This window comes from Natrix helvetica (assembly GCF_964273705.1).
Source record: "Natrix helvetica genome assembly, chromosome: 1".
NCBI lineage: Eukaryota > Metazoa > Chordata > Lepidosauria > Squamata > Natricidae > Natrix > Natrix helvetica.
In genome coordinates, this window is record NC_138548.1 from 293,277,081 (window position 1) to 293,292,029 (window position 14,949).

General features: G+C 46.9%; 1 protein-coding gene across 1 annotated transcript; it reads right to left on the reverse strand.

Moving 5' to 3' along the window:
* Positions 1-355: 355 nt before the first annotated feature.
* Positions 356-11,265, reverse strand: PRR7 (proline rich 7, synaptic). Its single transcript, XM_081936950.1, has 3 exons — positions 10,938-11,265; positions 1,654-2,651; positions 356-1,096 (listed from the first exon to the last, which is right to left on the reverse strand). The coding sequence occupies exons 2-3, from the start codon at positions 1,985-1,987 to the stop codon at positions 708-710; spliced, it is 723 nt and encodes a 240-aa protein (XP_081793076.1). The 5' UTR covers positions 1,988-2,651; positions 10,938-11,265; the 3' UTR covers positions 356-707.
* Positions 11,266-14,949: the final 3,684 nt, after the last annotated feature.

Sequence of the window (14,949 nt, forward strand, 5' to 3'; positions counted from 1 at the left end):
AAATGGTTAGAAATGTACTTTATAAAGAGCGTTGGGGAGGTTGAGGGTTGTGCAATTTTTAAAATTCATGTGGCAAGCAAGCATTTGTGTGGTGAGGGAAACATGGAGGAATGGTGGTAAACATCTGTCCGGTGACCAACCTTGCATGAAGAGAGCACCACTAGGTGGAGCTGGTGATAAAGGAATGCTCCTCCTGGAACAGGCTGTGCCCCTGAGCAGAGGGAGGGAAAGCTGCTGGGTCTTTTGGGTGGGAGGCCAGAGGGCTTGCTTCACTTTGTACCCCTGTACATGTGGATTGCTTTACAAAGGGAAACCGCATCCGCCTTTCTTGTGCACAGACTCAAACAGCCAGTACCAGGTTTGTAATAAATCAGGTTCCACAAACTTTATTGTTGTCAAAATGTAACAAACGAAAGATTGTTTTAACAAAGTTTAGGGCAAGCAAGAGGGCCCCCCTTACAGTCAGCACCAACAGAGCCAGTAGTGGGCCCAGAGAAAGGGAAGTGGGTGAGATGGGGAGACCAGCCTCAATCTCACCCTGGCCAAAGAGGTCAGTTGCAAGGGGGATCTTTGCGCTGTGAAGACGGTGGCCCAGACATGTCTGGAAGGCTTGGACTGTGGGACCTAGTGGCTCCCACAGGCCAAGGGAATAGGCTGCTCAGATCCATGCAGCAACCAGAGTCCCACGTAAGTCGCAAAATGGCACACTACACTGCCGTAGTCCTGCCGAATAAAGGCATTGAGACGGGCAGATGCCAGGGCCCGGGCTCATAGCTATCTCTGGTGCTGAGTTCAGAGTCTGTCCAGCTTGGGAAGAGACGTTGTGAGTGCTCCGACTCCAAGTAAAGGTTGGTGCAGGTGGGCCCCTGCCCGGCTGAGCTTGGCAGGTGGAGGGCAGAGCCGTAGCCCCGGTCCAGGAAAAGGGGCTTATAGCTGGGCGGCTGCTCCTGCTTCTCTGGCTGCTCGTGGCTCAGGAAGGGGGTGTTGATCTTGCGGTATAAGCCACGTGTGTCTGTCAGGACTTCGCTGTATGGTGGTGGTGGCTCAGCCATCAGCACTGCTTCCTCGTAGCATGGAGGCTTAGATGGGTCTGGCTCTGCAAGCAAAAGGATCACAGCCATTGAGTGGAAGCAACAGTTGCATTGGGAACAACATTACCACCAAGCCCTCTGACTGAGGTTCCAGTCATAAGCTCTCTATAAAGATCAATACTGGATGAAGTAGGAACAATGGCGGGAGGAAGATTCCCCCCCCCCCAACTTTCTTATAGCAAGATCCTCTTATATCCGAGGTGCTGAAGGGATTAGGAACTTCCTATCCCTCTTCAAGAAGCACCTTCACACATGGGGCATCATGAGACCTTCGAACTATCTGAGAGTCCCTCCCATTGCACAAGAACGAAACTGAGATTAGGTGGACTTTTCAAACATTAACTCTTTGAAGGCATATCTCCCAACTACAAAAGGCAAGCATGGCTAACCTATGGGTTTTAAGCCAGCAGCATGAAACCCACATTGCACCAACTGACAGATTACATGCCTTCAAGTCAAGTGTCAGCTCTTCCTGGCCTCCCTCCCTGGCATGGCTACCCTCTTTTTTAAAACCCTTAAGAAGCGGCCACAAGTCATCACAAGGGCATCTTCTGGCTCTTACCATGCCTACAGCTCCAAGGCCTTGGTGGTGGGAGGTGGTGAGGGTGGTGAGGCTCAATGCGGAGTCGGTGGGGCATGGGAATGCCTGGTGGGCTTCGGATGTAACCTCCCCCATAGGCAGGGCCCCCGTAGGCAGGGCCCCCGTAGCCCTCATAATGCAAGGGCTCCATTTCCAAAGTGCGCAGGTGCTGCTCCCGCAGCCGCTCCTCCTGTCGCCGTTTCATGCGTCGCCGCAGATAGCTGCAGAAGCAACATAGCAACACAATGAGCCCCCAGATAAGCCAAAAGCCAGCGAAGCAGGTGAGGAAGGTGTAGGTGCCGTGGGACATCACCATCTTTACTTCGGGAATTAGGGTGGGGCCTCAGAGACTTCTCTTAACAGGCTCTGAATTTAAAGTCCTTCTTAGATCCAGCTTGGAGGGGAATAAAGATCCCACTTTCTCAGGTTTCTTCTGCGAAGAGGCAAGGAAAGGATTACTTCTGCAGGTGAAATTGTCTCTGCCTTCCTTGCAACCTGTTCATGCCGATGGGGCCGATGGGGCCGAATGTGTCCCTCGGTCACCCTGCCTGCACTATGGAACAGATCTGAAATCCAGGTGCTCCTGTTGGTGCTACTTCAGTCTGGGACAGTGCTGGCAGGAGCCGATGTCTCAGTGCTGCCAATCTTTCAGTCACACGGTCTTCTGTAAGCCCTTGGCAGTTGTGGCCATGGAAATGGTTCGCCAGCAGATGTGAAGACCAACTCTTGAGCCTTTCACGAAGAAGAAGAAGAAGAAGAAGGAGGAGGAGGAGGAGTTCTTGCCCCTAAAGGAGCCCAATGGAGGAAAGGAGAATGTTGGGAACGTTCACGGATACGACCTTTGCTCTTTTCTTCAACTGCCCAAGTTCTTGGATACTTGGGTTGGCACGACCAGTAACACCAGCACCCAGCCCAACTTCTTCCCATTGCTAGGTTAGGGCTTTGGGGAACCGATGGCAGTGCTGATGGGAATGCTTTCTCTGCAAACAGACAGACAATGCTGGTCAGTGTAAGAGAGAGATGCAAGGTTTACATTCGCAGAGCCTCTATTAGATTTGCTATCATTTTCCAAGTGAGCAATTCAGTGTAAGTTCCCAGAAGGAAACACAACTGTGCCTAGGGTGCAAGCACCCTCCTCCCTAAAATAAGAATATATTACAGCAGGGGGGGGGCACATGATGCAGTTACTGTATGTCAGGGGTGTCCAAACTTGGGAACTTTAAGACGTGTGGACTTCAACTCCCAGAATTCCCCAGCCAGCATGGCTGGCTGGGGAATTCTGGGAGTTGAAGTCCACACGTCTTAAAGTTCCCATGTTTGGACACCCCTGCTGTATGTAGTTTGCTTGATTCTGGATTATTGTAATGTGTGGATTTATTTGCTGCACATCATTTACAACATACTGTAGTAGAGCATGGTGTGAGTGCAACCACTACAGCTTATTCAAACAATAACTTATAACCAGGTCTTAGCATGGTTTCTGTATTTTCAAGCGGATACACGGATGAATGGAAAGCTTCTTTCTCAATTAGATAAGAGGCACTTAGTTCAGTCGCCGTCTTCCTCACCTAAAGCAGCCCCCAGGAAGTTACCATAAGTTAGCCCTGCTCAAATCTGCAACCCAAATTCTACACTGCCACGATACGTGAACTCATCTACAGTCTTGGATAGCTTGTGGTCCTCCACCTGGGTCCCATTACTACAACTAATTCCACCAAAATGATGAGTATCAGGGAGAATGTGACCTAAACACTCAGGACCCAGGTGGAGAAAAGGGGCTTCAGAAAATTATGAAACTATCTACACTTCTAAGGGCAAAGCTTGAGCACCCAAATGCTGCCTCCCCTCGCCTGCTGGCATTGGCAGCCAGCTCCTCTGCTCGCCAACAACCTTCTGCCCACACACTTCACAGCTTCACCCTCAAAGCCTGGCTGCCACATGGTATGTAAGCCTAAATTGCCAAGATTTATTCAGTGTACTATTCCTACACCCAAGTGGGAATATTAGTGCTATTTGTGGCTTGGTAACAAAGGCGTTAAAAGAGGATTTGGACACTTTCATCAGGAAGAACCCCCACAATTTGTTAGCATTGCCATTGAGCTCATGTTCTTGTCCTGAGTTGCTCAGAACTAAGCTGTTATGCTTCCAGCCAAATAGACATATTTTAAAAAATGTTTTGGAAAATGACATTCTCAGCCCATATTTTCTGGAGCACATGTGACGTACGAATAGAAGATTTTTCTAGCACTTGTTCAAGAGACAACTACTGGCTTTTCAGAGTCTCATGAAAAGAGTGCTACCCTAGGGCTTGGTCAAGTGTGGGACGAATGTGGTATGGCAATTAAATGAACACACAGGTGTCCTGAAAATCATACTCAAAGGATGCTTATTCACAGTTTTGCATCAGCAGGAGGAAAGTATCAAGTGAAGTGCCACAAGGGTTAACCTCTTCAACATTTTTCTTCACCACTTGGATGAGGTAAAGGAAACGCTTATTAAATTTGCAAGGAATTAAATTAGAAGGGAAAACAAAAATCCTAGAATCTTTATACTGTAGGTTAGAGAAAGTCAAATAGGCTGGAAAATCAAAGAATGGAATTTAATGAAGACAAATGAAAAGTTACCACTAAGGAAGTAGGAATCAATTATATGGTGTAGAATGGGCAATTCCTAACATGGCAGTAGTCCCTGTGAAAAATAACTTTAGAGCAGGGATGTCAAAGTTGATTTCACTGAGGGCCGCATCAGGGTTACATTTGACCTCAGGGACTGGGGCGGGTGTGGCCAAGGTGGGCATGGCCAGTTCAACATCACTCGTGTTGGGGGGGGGATCTGTGGTGGCCCAGGCGCTCTGCCATAAACAACGGGCTCCCGAACACTGTTTTCAGCTGTGACATCCTCCTGCAACCCCCTGCCAGCGAAATTGGCGCTTGGGAGGGCCATTGCTGCCCCCCCCAAGCTCAGTTTTCACTGATAGAGGCGCCATGGGCCAGTCCTTTGCTGTTTCCAGTGTGGCCCCGCAGGCCAGATCTAAGCAACCTGCTGGCTGCGTCCAGCCCCCGGACCTTGATTTTGACAGCCCTGCTTTAGAGTAATAATTGACTGAGTAAGAGTCAAGTATTCTTAAGAAGGTACAACAAAAGGCAGATGAAATTTTAGGCTGCAAAAATAGATGTCTAGTTTCCATATATTAAGAAGTAATAATTCCACTTTATTCTGCATTTATCAAATCCCATCTCAAGTAATAAATAATTAATGTTTGGGGCATCACATTTTAAGAAGGATTCAGACAAAGTAGAACAGGTAATAAAGATGAAAAAGGGAGCAGAAATGATGACCTATGATGAGGCTGAAGGAACTGAGAGGAGGAGGTGGGTTATGGTAGCAGTCTTCAAATATCTGAAAGAACATCACACAGAGGTTCAGGGCCTATTCATTATTGCTCCAGAGGGCAATACTTGGCATAAAGGATTAAGATACAAGAAGACATATTCCAATTGAATGTTAGGGAAAACATCCAAGTAGCAAGATCAGTTCAATAGCGAAACCAGTTACCTCTTCCAGAAAGAGGTTAAGCAATAACGTATGGGAGTGGTTTAATTGGGACTCTTGCACTGAGCAAAGGGTTGGACCTTATGATCTAAATGGACCCTTTCAACTCTATGATTTTAGTTTTAACAATCCCTCAGGCACAAACATTTTCACTGTTTTCCTAACTGGCACCCTCTAGATCCGGGATGGTGAACCTATGGCACGCGTGCCATAGGTGGCACGCTGAGCCATTTGTCAGGGCACACGAGGCATTGCCCTGTCAGCTGGCCAGCGCACATGCACGCGCTGGCCAGCTGAGTTCAGCCTTTTTTAAAGCCATTTTTGCCCTTCCCAGGCTCCAGAGGCTTTATAGAAGACTGGGAAGGCGAAAAGAGCCTCCCCGCCCGCCTGGAGGCCCTCCGGAGGCTTCAGGAGCTTCTCTGAAGCCTCCGGAGCTCAAAAAACCAGCCCTATGGGCAAACAAGAAGTTCGGGAACAGACTTCCGGTTTGCTTGTGGGGTCGGTTTAAGTCCTCTGGAGGCTTCAGGAACCTTCAGGAGGCTTCCTTGAAGCCTCCGGAGGAGTAAAAAGGACCCTATGAGCAAACTGGAAGTGACTTCCGGTTTGCTTATAGGGTCCTTTTTTGCCCTTCAGAGGCTTCAGGGAAGCCTCCTGAAGGTCCCTGAAGCCTCCGGAGGGGCAGGGGAGACTCTTTTCGCCCTCCCCAGGCTCCTATAAAGCCTCTGGATCCTGGGGAGGGCGAAAAAAGCATGGAAAAATGGGGGGGGAGCACTTCTCTTGCGCGCATGCATTATGAGTGCGGCACGCTCATGCGCGACCCTCCCTGTGCTCCCCCCTTATGGCACGCAAGCCAAAAAAGGTTTGCCATCGCTGCTCTAGATGTATTATTACTACAAGTGACAGAATGCCTTTCAATATCTTGTATAGGCACTACATTTGCTACAGAATTAGGTGATTATCTCATCTTAGCACTGTATTACATGGCTTAAAATACAAACCAATAGCCCAATTAAGTGCATAAATTTTGAAAATGCCCTTAAGGGGGAGCTATTTGTATAATAGCTTTTGACAGTTTAATAAAACCTAAGTCAATCAAAAATTAATAATACCTTTAATCAACTTCAATTACAAAAATTAATTAAAGCCTTTGCAGAAATTCTACCTGTGTGGAAACCTCTTTGATGTTAAAATCAGCTCTACCTCTGCTGTAGTCCAGAGCTCACCAGTGGGCGGGGTTAGAAACAAATGCAAGCGAAGTTCTAACTCCAAGGCCTTGGAACTAGACAAGAGGATAATATTTGGAAAGTGCCAAAGTTCCACATTGGGCAAATTAAACCAAGATTTCATGCACTCTTTAGGTCATAGCTTCCCTATTTGAGACAATTCAATTAATTCTAAAAATAGATCCAAGTAGGTTTTCTACTTGTTGATAAGCTATAAAAACCCAGAAAGATTCTGAATGCCAATTCATCCAAATTTTTGTATCTACAAAAGTCAAAAGGATGACTGTAGAAGATCCATAAGCAAAACTGAACGCAAGGTTGCATCTGTGCTCACCAATATTATTATTGCAAAATAATAATAATAATAATAATAATAATAATAATAATAATAATAATAATAATAATAATAATAAATCTAGCTTCTTCTGCCTCTTTAATCAGTTATGCAGTGGAAGCATTAAAAATCAATCAAATAAAGAGAGAATTATTCCCTTACCCCAAACTTTATCACCATTGAGGTTAAACTACTGTATCCCCAAATCTTCAGAACCCAAACTAATCCATAAATTAGAAAATGTGAACTGGCTTCAGTCTTGTATATGTCGATGGTACTTCATTTTTTGCTAGCCCCTATGTCTGACAAACACAATTTTAAATTGATAAATCAGGATTGCAGAAATTGTTATGTTTAAAATTAAAGTACAAGTTTGTTATGAGCGATATTATTTAAGAACAGCTTCACTAATTCGGACCTCTCCAAATGTATTGGGATAGCATCATCTAGAATTCCCTACTAACAGACAGTGTTTTTACATTTTAAACAGATGACAGAACAGCTTTTTCCCCAGCAAATTTTTAAATGTCAACATTTCCTGGACTTAAACAGTATCTTTGGAATTCTATATTTTGCTAATTTTGTGATTCTCCAGTGATTCCTTTCAGCATGTTATCTTCATTTTTACAATACACTGGAGCAAAGTATTAAACGTCAATCTGAACCAGAGTGAATTATGATTTTACTTGCCTTCAGCAAATGTTACTAGCAATAACATTTATCTAGTCAAGACAGCAAATAAAATTGGATAGATTGATAGAGAACAGATGGACAAACATTCCTGTTTTATACAGCAGATATGCAGCAAATTGAATTTTTTATTTTCTTTGTCAAAAACTCTGAATTGTTGAAATAAGCCTCATTCTTTGCTTTTATCTTATGTAAATCTTGGTTTGGCATATTGCTCTGGTTACCAGGTCTGGGGGAAAAGTATAGAGTTTCAATCACATCCTAACTAGAGAATATCAAGAACTGAAACAAAGACAAGATGTTAATATCAGAAAAAAGCATATTTCTGTGACCATATTAGATCCTTATAAAAAGCTAAAGACCTTACAGTATAAGATTGTTCTGAATATTCTCCTCTAGTGTATTGGGACAGGACAATCCCAATTAAAATAGACCAGAACAAGATAAAATATACAGACATGGATAGGGGAGAAAATATTATGTGACATCATAATTGTACCATAGGCGTCATAATTGAAAAAGTACAATGACAAATTGGAACAAGTCCAGAGGTGGCCTGAGATCTGAAAACAAAGCCCAATGGGGAACAGTTGAATTAATGGGAATGTTTAGTCTACAGAAGAAGAGACAAGTGTGAGCAGATAGGACAACAATACACAACTACCTGAAGAATATCACATAGTTGAAAGACTGCACTTATTGTCTAATGCTCCAGAGGACAGAACCAATGGGTTAAAACTACTGGGAGCCATATCACGCTCTAGACACCAGGAAGAATTGTGTATGAACTGTCAGTCAGTGGAACAGGCTGCCACATGAACTGTTGAAATCTCCTTCATGGAAAGTTTTGAACTATATGCTGAATGGTCATGTGTCCAATAGATCTTGCACTCAGAAGGGCATTGATTTAATTGGCCTTTGTAGTATCTTCCACACACAAAAATGCAATTAGAGATGCCATAAAGCATTGGTCACTGTAGGATAAAATATTTGGTGAATTTTTAGTGGACCCAGGATTATGGTCTGATAATTCCATGAGTGTATAATAAGGCAGTTGTGCGTGATGTCGTGAGCTTGAAAGCTTTTCCAAAACAATGCCTGCAGTTGCTTTTGTATTCTACGGAATTTGGGAGTTCAGGAAAGTAGCAGAAATATTGTTGCCAAGAGAAAGGGCTAGAAAAGCAAAATTTAACTGATCGTTTAGATACAGTAATACATATTATGTGCACTTTAATTCTTCATGCATATGGTTTTTTTTAAAAAAACCACTCTGTTATGAATGTTCTCTGTTGTGTGAGAAAAAGAGACTGTTCTAACAGGAATTGTGCAAAACTAAGAATTCAGTACCTCTCCTTGTACCCACTCCCAAATAAAGGGGATGCCAGTACTGGGCGCTGCAGATTCCAGCATCAAATCATGACCATAAATGTCAATGCTTTAGCTACATTTTGGCACGGATTCTTCCTCAGCATGAATCTGGCCTAATGCAAGGCTGGTATCAATGGGAAGCAATAGAAAATGGCTGTGGCTGGTGGGGGAGTTAAAAGCAATGCATCAAAAGGCTGGCCTACCTGAATAGCTATGCCTCAAAGCACAGATGCCTTAGTGAGAGATAAGACCCCCATCAATCCAGCCAGAACAGAGGCCTCTGACCTACAGCTGGAACTTCTGGTGGCTCATGATAAGCGAACTTCCTTTCTTTTCCTTTGTGAGGCCCAAATCGTGTGCCTCTTTAGCTTCTGACACAGGGTCAGAATGGATGCTGGTTTTGGCGATAAAGTGCCTTGCAGCTCATTTCTGGGCTGCCTTAATGCAATTAACTTGAATCCTCAATCCCTGCTCCAGATTCTTCTTGTGACTTATTTTCACGTATTAGCTTTGTTCATCCAAGCCTGTCATTCTAACCCATCCTTGTGTATAGGCAAGGAATTGAGATGTGTTTTCCTGGATTTGGGGTGGGGGGAGTAAAGGATAGATTTGTGGACATCTAGACAGAACAGAATGGTAACTAACCACCCCTCACTCTTATCTCAGAGACTAGGAGAGAATAATTTATCTCTTCTAGACCTGCAATTGGGGTGAAATCCTTGCTTTGGATTGGCAAGGATTCAGACTCAAGATAAAAACTCAGCAGAAAGCTACTGTTTTTCAACCTTGCCACTATCGGATTCATATACATTGAAGTCTCCTTCAAGTCAGGCTTGGTTCCGGGTGGCTTCATGGAGGACAACTATGTAGGCATCATGTACAGGATTGATTTAAAGACCAAGTCAGGGAAGCTCGGAACCAGTCCCTTAAAAGGATTCTCTGGGAGCACTTGCTGCCTCGAAGGAAAGGAGCCAAACCTCATTCCTGTATCTTCTGCTCCCTCATTTGTGTAGTAGTGCAGCCCTGGGGGTTAAAGGTGTTTGCACAACAGAGGCGTTTTTCTCTTTCATTGCTTTCCATACACCTGGAGCCAGCCCAGAACAAATGGCTCATAACAAAAACTAAACCTGGAATGGCAGGTTGAGATGAAAAGATGACATGCTATTAAGAAGAGTTGAAAGATCCATCACTTGGTATGGATACTGGATACAGAAATGGGTCTTGGAGAAAGAAGCATGGGGGTTGAAAAAGGCCAGACCCCTGAATGTGGTTAATGTCTCCTAGTAAAAAAGGGATACAATGGGAATTCTCCTCCCCCACCCCCAATCATGTTTGTTACTAACTTTGAGCTCTCCCAAACACAGCATTTGGACAATCAAGGCTGGAGAAGATACGGCTAGGAAAACCTCTTGGCCTCAGAGAAGGCAACTGGACCTAAGGAGGGCCCCCCTCCACCTTCCGCCTGCATTTCCACCAACCCTCCTGATCCGTGAGGCATAGAGACCAGTTCTTCGAATAGTGGTTTCGTCTACTATTGTGCCGGTGTCACCCACGCTTTACAGTCCCCCCCCCCTAACCTCTTAGCTGCCCGAGACACACCGATCCTACACTTCTTGCGCCCCGAAGCCACATTTGCGCGTACACCCCCCCCCCGCACACACGAAACGCAGAGCCGAAGCGCGCGTTCCCACAAGCAAACAAGAACGCGCCAAGCTTGTCTCTGCTGCCTCCCCTCCCCCGTTGAGTTCCTCCCCCATATATTGCCCATCGCCACCTGGCAAGTCCATTGCCAGCCACGGGAAAGGGATGCCACGTTCCCAGGCTGTGCCAAGGCTTCCAGGTGCCCAAACGCCAGGAGGCGGCGAATCTCCAATCCCAGATGATGGTCCGAGTCACCTGGCTCCGGGTGGGGGTGCGAGGAAAAAGGCTCCTAACGGCTGGCTGACACGTTAATGGGTACCGGCACGTGGAGAGCGGGGAAAAGTGGGGGGACGACGACAGAGGAGGGAACAGGGGCGCGAAGGCTTAGGAGGACGGACTCCCCCCACCCGCGCTTCAACCACCTTTCCCGTAAGGAACAAGGTCGTTCTCCTCCTCACCGTTTCTTCCAGCGCCGAAATCAGGGATCGCTCGCAGGAGCCCCATATCTGGTCGGCGGCAGAGCCATCCCTCCCTCCCAGCCCCAGACTTCAGTCCAGCGCGGCGGCCGCGCAACCTAGCAAGAGATCAGGCAGCGCGGGGGGCCGGTCCGCTGGCCGCTCTCGCCTTGCCCATGGCCCGCCGCCGCCGCAGCCTCCACGCGGGCGGTGCCGGGCTCTCTCTTTGTCCTCTGCGCTGCGAGCGCTCACGCGTCTCCCTTTCTTTCTTTCTCTGGCTCTTGCCTAGCTCGCTCCCTGCCAGCCCCGCCCACTGGCTCCACCCTCGGCCGCCGCCAGTTTCCAGTCAATTCCTGCCCAGTTCGGGGGGCTTTCCTGGGAGAGATCCCGCGGCCCCCACCGACACCAACACCACCTTTGGTAGAGAGCGGCGGGCGAGGCGTCGAACCGAACGATCCACCTGGCAGCCACCCCCCCCTCCCCACCAGACCTCGCCGCCACGGCGCGACCCCGGGAGGCTCCTGATCGGAGTTTCCTGCCGAAACTCGTTTAGCTCCCTTAGGGTCGTTCCCCCACCCCCACCCCGATCCGGGCGGGCCTCCCGTTCAGTCAACGTCACGAATGCGGCCTCCCTTGACACCGGGTAGCACGCCAGGGCAGCGGGGGAAAGGGAGGGGGGCTCCACAGCGGAAAAGGCTTCCGACCATCATCCACGAGGCTCGATTTCAGCTCCCACAGAGAAATCCGTGCTTGCTTTCCCTCCCCGCTCTCCGAGCCAAGAATAGTGCCTGGAATGGAGGTCTTGATTCATAGCCGCCTTCTCGCTCCCCCACCCTACACATAGATGCAGAATGAAAGCTATTCCTAGAATCTTGTGTCGCTAAATAGATGAAAGCTGGATGGGGGTGGGGGGAGTGCTGGAGCTGTGGGGAAGCCCTGTCACCTGAACGGGCATCGGATGAGCATGCCAGGCATAGGCTGATGACCGTGAACTTTGAGAGCCTCAGATGGAGGAAAAGATTCCTGCAGTAGTTGTATCTGTTGCGATCCTTAGGAAACCACCAAGACAGCCCCCCTTCATCCATGCACAAGCAAGCTGGGGAGAATCTCTTACCTGTGCTAAAACACAAACATGCAACAGAGAATAATCTGCCCCCTTAAATCTTCTTGACAGGCCCACTCGCCCAAACTGTTCAATAAAGCCCAGGTTTGATTAGTGACCCCCCTCCCAACACTGACCAGGGCAGAGATTATTTTCCAGGAGAAAAGGGAGATACAAGGAAGAGGTTGGCTGAAACGCTCTTTGGGCACATGGTAATGATTCTTTTTGCTGCTTTGTAATTTGAAAAACCTTCAGCCACTACTTTTGCGCTATCCTGAAGCAGGTATTTCAAAAAACTATGAAAGGTGTGATGGTCTTTGTCTCCTTAAAATAGTGTTAAGATCAGCCCCGGCTACTAAGACTGGTAGAGCCATATTATGCATTCCCTCCTTTTACCAGTTTTCCTTTCAGTGAATCCCAGTGCAAAAGTTGCCTATCGGAGACAGAATGACTGTAGCAATGGAGCCTCTCTGAAAATGGGAGGGCAGTCTTTAGTCTGGCTTTCCCGTCCTTCCATCAGAGTAGAACAAATAAGGTGTTTCCCTGCCTTAGGACACGCAACAGTTTGGCCTTTATCCAAACCAGACAGACTGTAGAATAAGTCACAGTTAGCCCTTGTTTAGTGGCTGTTCAGTTAACGATGGTGATGAAAAAGCAAATGCATGGCCAATCCTCACATTTCCAACCTTCACCAGTCTGTAAAACAAAGGAAAGCTGTAATAAGATCATAAAAGCAATGGCGATTTCATTTAGGGACTACTTTAATGACTGAGTAAACAAGGGCTAATAACCTGTACGTGCTTTGAATGGCTTGGTAGCTGCTGGCTGCAGCTCATGGGAGTTGTAATGAACATACTTAGAAGGCCCCAATGTATGTAGGGGAGGATGTGTTAGCCCCTAAAAGACCTCCTTCTTTGGGTGAGCCCATTGTGATGCACTGAGGAATTGGCCACCTATGGCTTTATGGCAGGGTAGAGGGAGGAACCTGCGGCTTCCTGCCCCCCCCCCCCATCTATATATTCTCAGCAGAGCTGACAGCTGCCATTCCTGACTGCCGGGAAGGAAGCCCCCTTCTCTGGAATGACAGTGCTGCCTGCAGGCCTCTCTGTGCTGCTGCCATGGCGACAGAGCCCGGAGAAACATACAAAACCACCCCTCAGTAGTTGCTATTGAAAAGTGTCGTGCTGCCTTGGAAAGCGAAGCTATCATGGGCCTGTCAAAGAGATTTAAGGGGGCAGATTATTTTACACCTCAGTACAAGGCGGATAGGAAGCAAAAGCATCAGGGGCTGATTTAGCAGTACCCTAAAGGAAAGGACAGTGAAGGCCCACAACCAGTTTGAAGGCGTAACCACCCCTTGAAGACCAAGAACAGCCAGTCTGCCTGTAACATTTGGCTGCTTCCCTGAAACAGTAAATAGCATTGGCCAATCTCTTCATGAGAGTGGATGATGCACATCGCCCCAAACTACCACAATTCTAGGCTGGAGCTATACCAGTTTGCTAGCCTGAGGGTTCCTGGATTCCATCCCACTCCCCGAAGAAATGGAGATCAGGGCACAGTTGCTCTGTCACTGGAGACCTGTGACTGTGCTGGCATTCCTTGACAGTGGGTCCTCCACATATTGATAAAGCAACTAAAGTCCCCAACTGCATCCCTGCCCAATGGTCTTCCTACCCTCCTGCCTCCCTCTTCGTGCTTGCTGCATCCTCTTTCTGTTGACACTGGCCCAGCTGCTGCCCCGTGCAATATCCCTCTTGTTCCTCATGGGTTCGTGACATAGCTGTTTCCTGACTTGCATCAAAAATGTTATTTAAAGTTTTTTGTGGTGGAAAGGTGGAGATCAGCCAATCAGTGGTGCTGCCAATGAACATTTTGGGAAGCGCAGATCTAGCTGGTTCTTTATGAATCTTTGGAACTAACCAGTTCTGGGGGTGACTTTCATTGCCAAATTCAGGCTTCCCAGCAGTATTAACAACAACTGTGCATCATATGCTTATGTATGCACGTGGGAAGCTAAATGAAAGAAGCTGGCATGCATTCTTGTCCTGTGCCTTCCGATTCATTTGATAACAGTGCTGACCTATGCCACCTTTGTCATAGGCTCCTTTCGTGAATGGGCTGCCTAAGAATCTCAAAAGCCTCATGCGGCATGGGACAGAGCATACAGTTCCTTGCTGTGAGTCAGCTCCTTTGTGTTGTGGGTATTGCCTCCTGTGGAATGCGACCCAGAATAGCGCTTCCTCTGTGTGGGTAGGAACTGAGACTTACTCAGCACTAACCACAAAACATTATTTTCTTACTGGAATAGCCACTTGGATTCCCATTTTTGAGCAAAAAGTGACTTACTCCCGGATGACTTTAGCCTATTTTTGTTTTTATTCATATCACTTAGGTACATTTCAGAAATGGCTTATACCATCCAGTAAAACAAAACAGCCCAGGGTAACAAAAATATGTATGGTAAGTTCTCTACAGTGTCAGTTATTGGGGGTGGGGGAAGCATTACATCACTCTTTGAGAGATGATCTTTGGGCCCAGTATTTTCTTCTACCGATTCATGCTTTCCTTCAGATGACCTGGGGGCAGAAATCTCCTGTAATACTTGAAGCACTTGTACCTTTTTATACTGTTGCTTCTTTTGGATGAGCAGCAGAGCTGATGGTACTTCAAAGGGAAGGCCACCTGGACCTGATTAGGATAAAAAAAAAAAACCCAACAGGTCTGCATTTATACCTGCCTTGCTTCTGCTGAAAGGGAAAGGGAAAATTGGACTAAGATGCAGGGATGCATCTAGATTTTTCTCAAGTGGACCGCAGGACAAATGAGATGAATGGGACAAGTCTAGGTTCTGTTGATTCGGTTGCTCTACCCTAAGCATAATTTACTAAGTCTGGACCCACCCAAGATACT

What these genes read in the sequence shown, in the direction of transcription:
- PRR7 (XM_081936950.1), bottom strand. Translation starts at nt 1,987, where the DNA reads ATGGTGATGTCCCACGGCACCTACACCTTCCTCACCTGCTTCGCTGGC. An exon ending in GCCTTGGAGCTGTAGGCATG is followed by an intron (nt 1,097 to 1,653) that starts GTAAGAGCCAGA and finishes TTTTGCTTGCAG; the next exon opens with AGCCAGACCCATCTAAGCCT.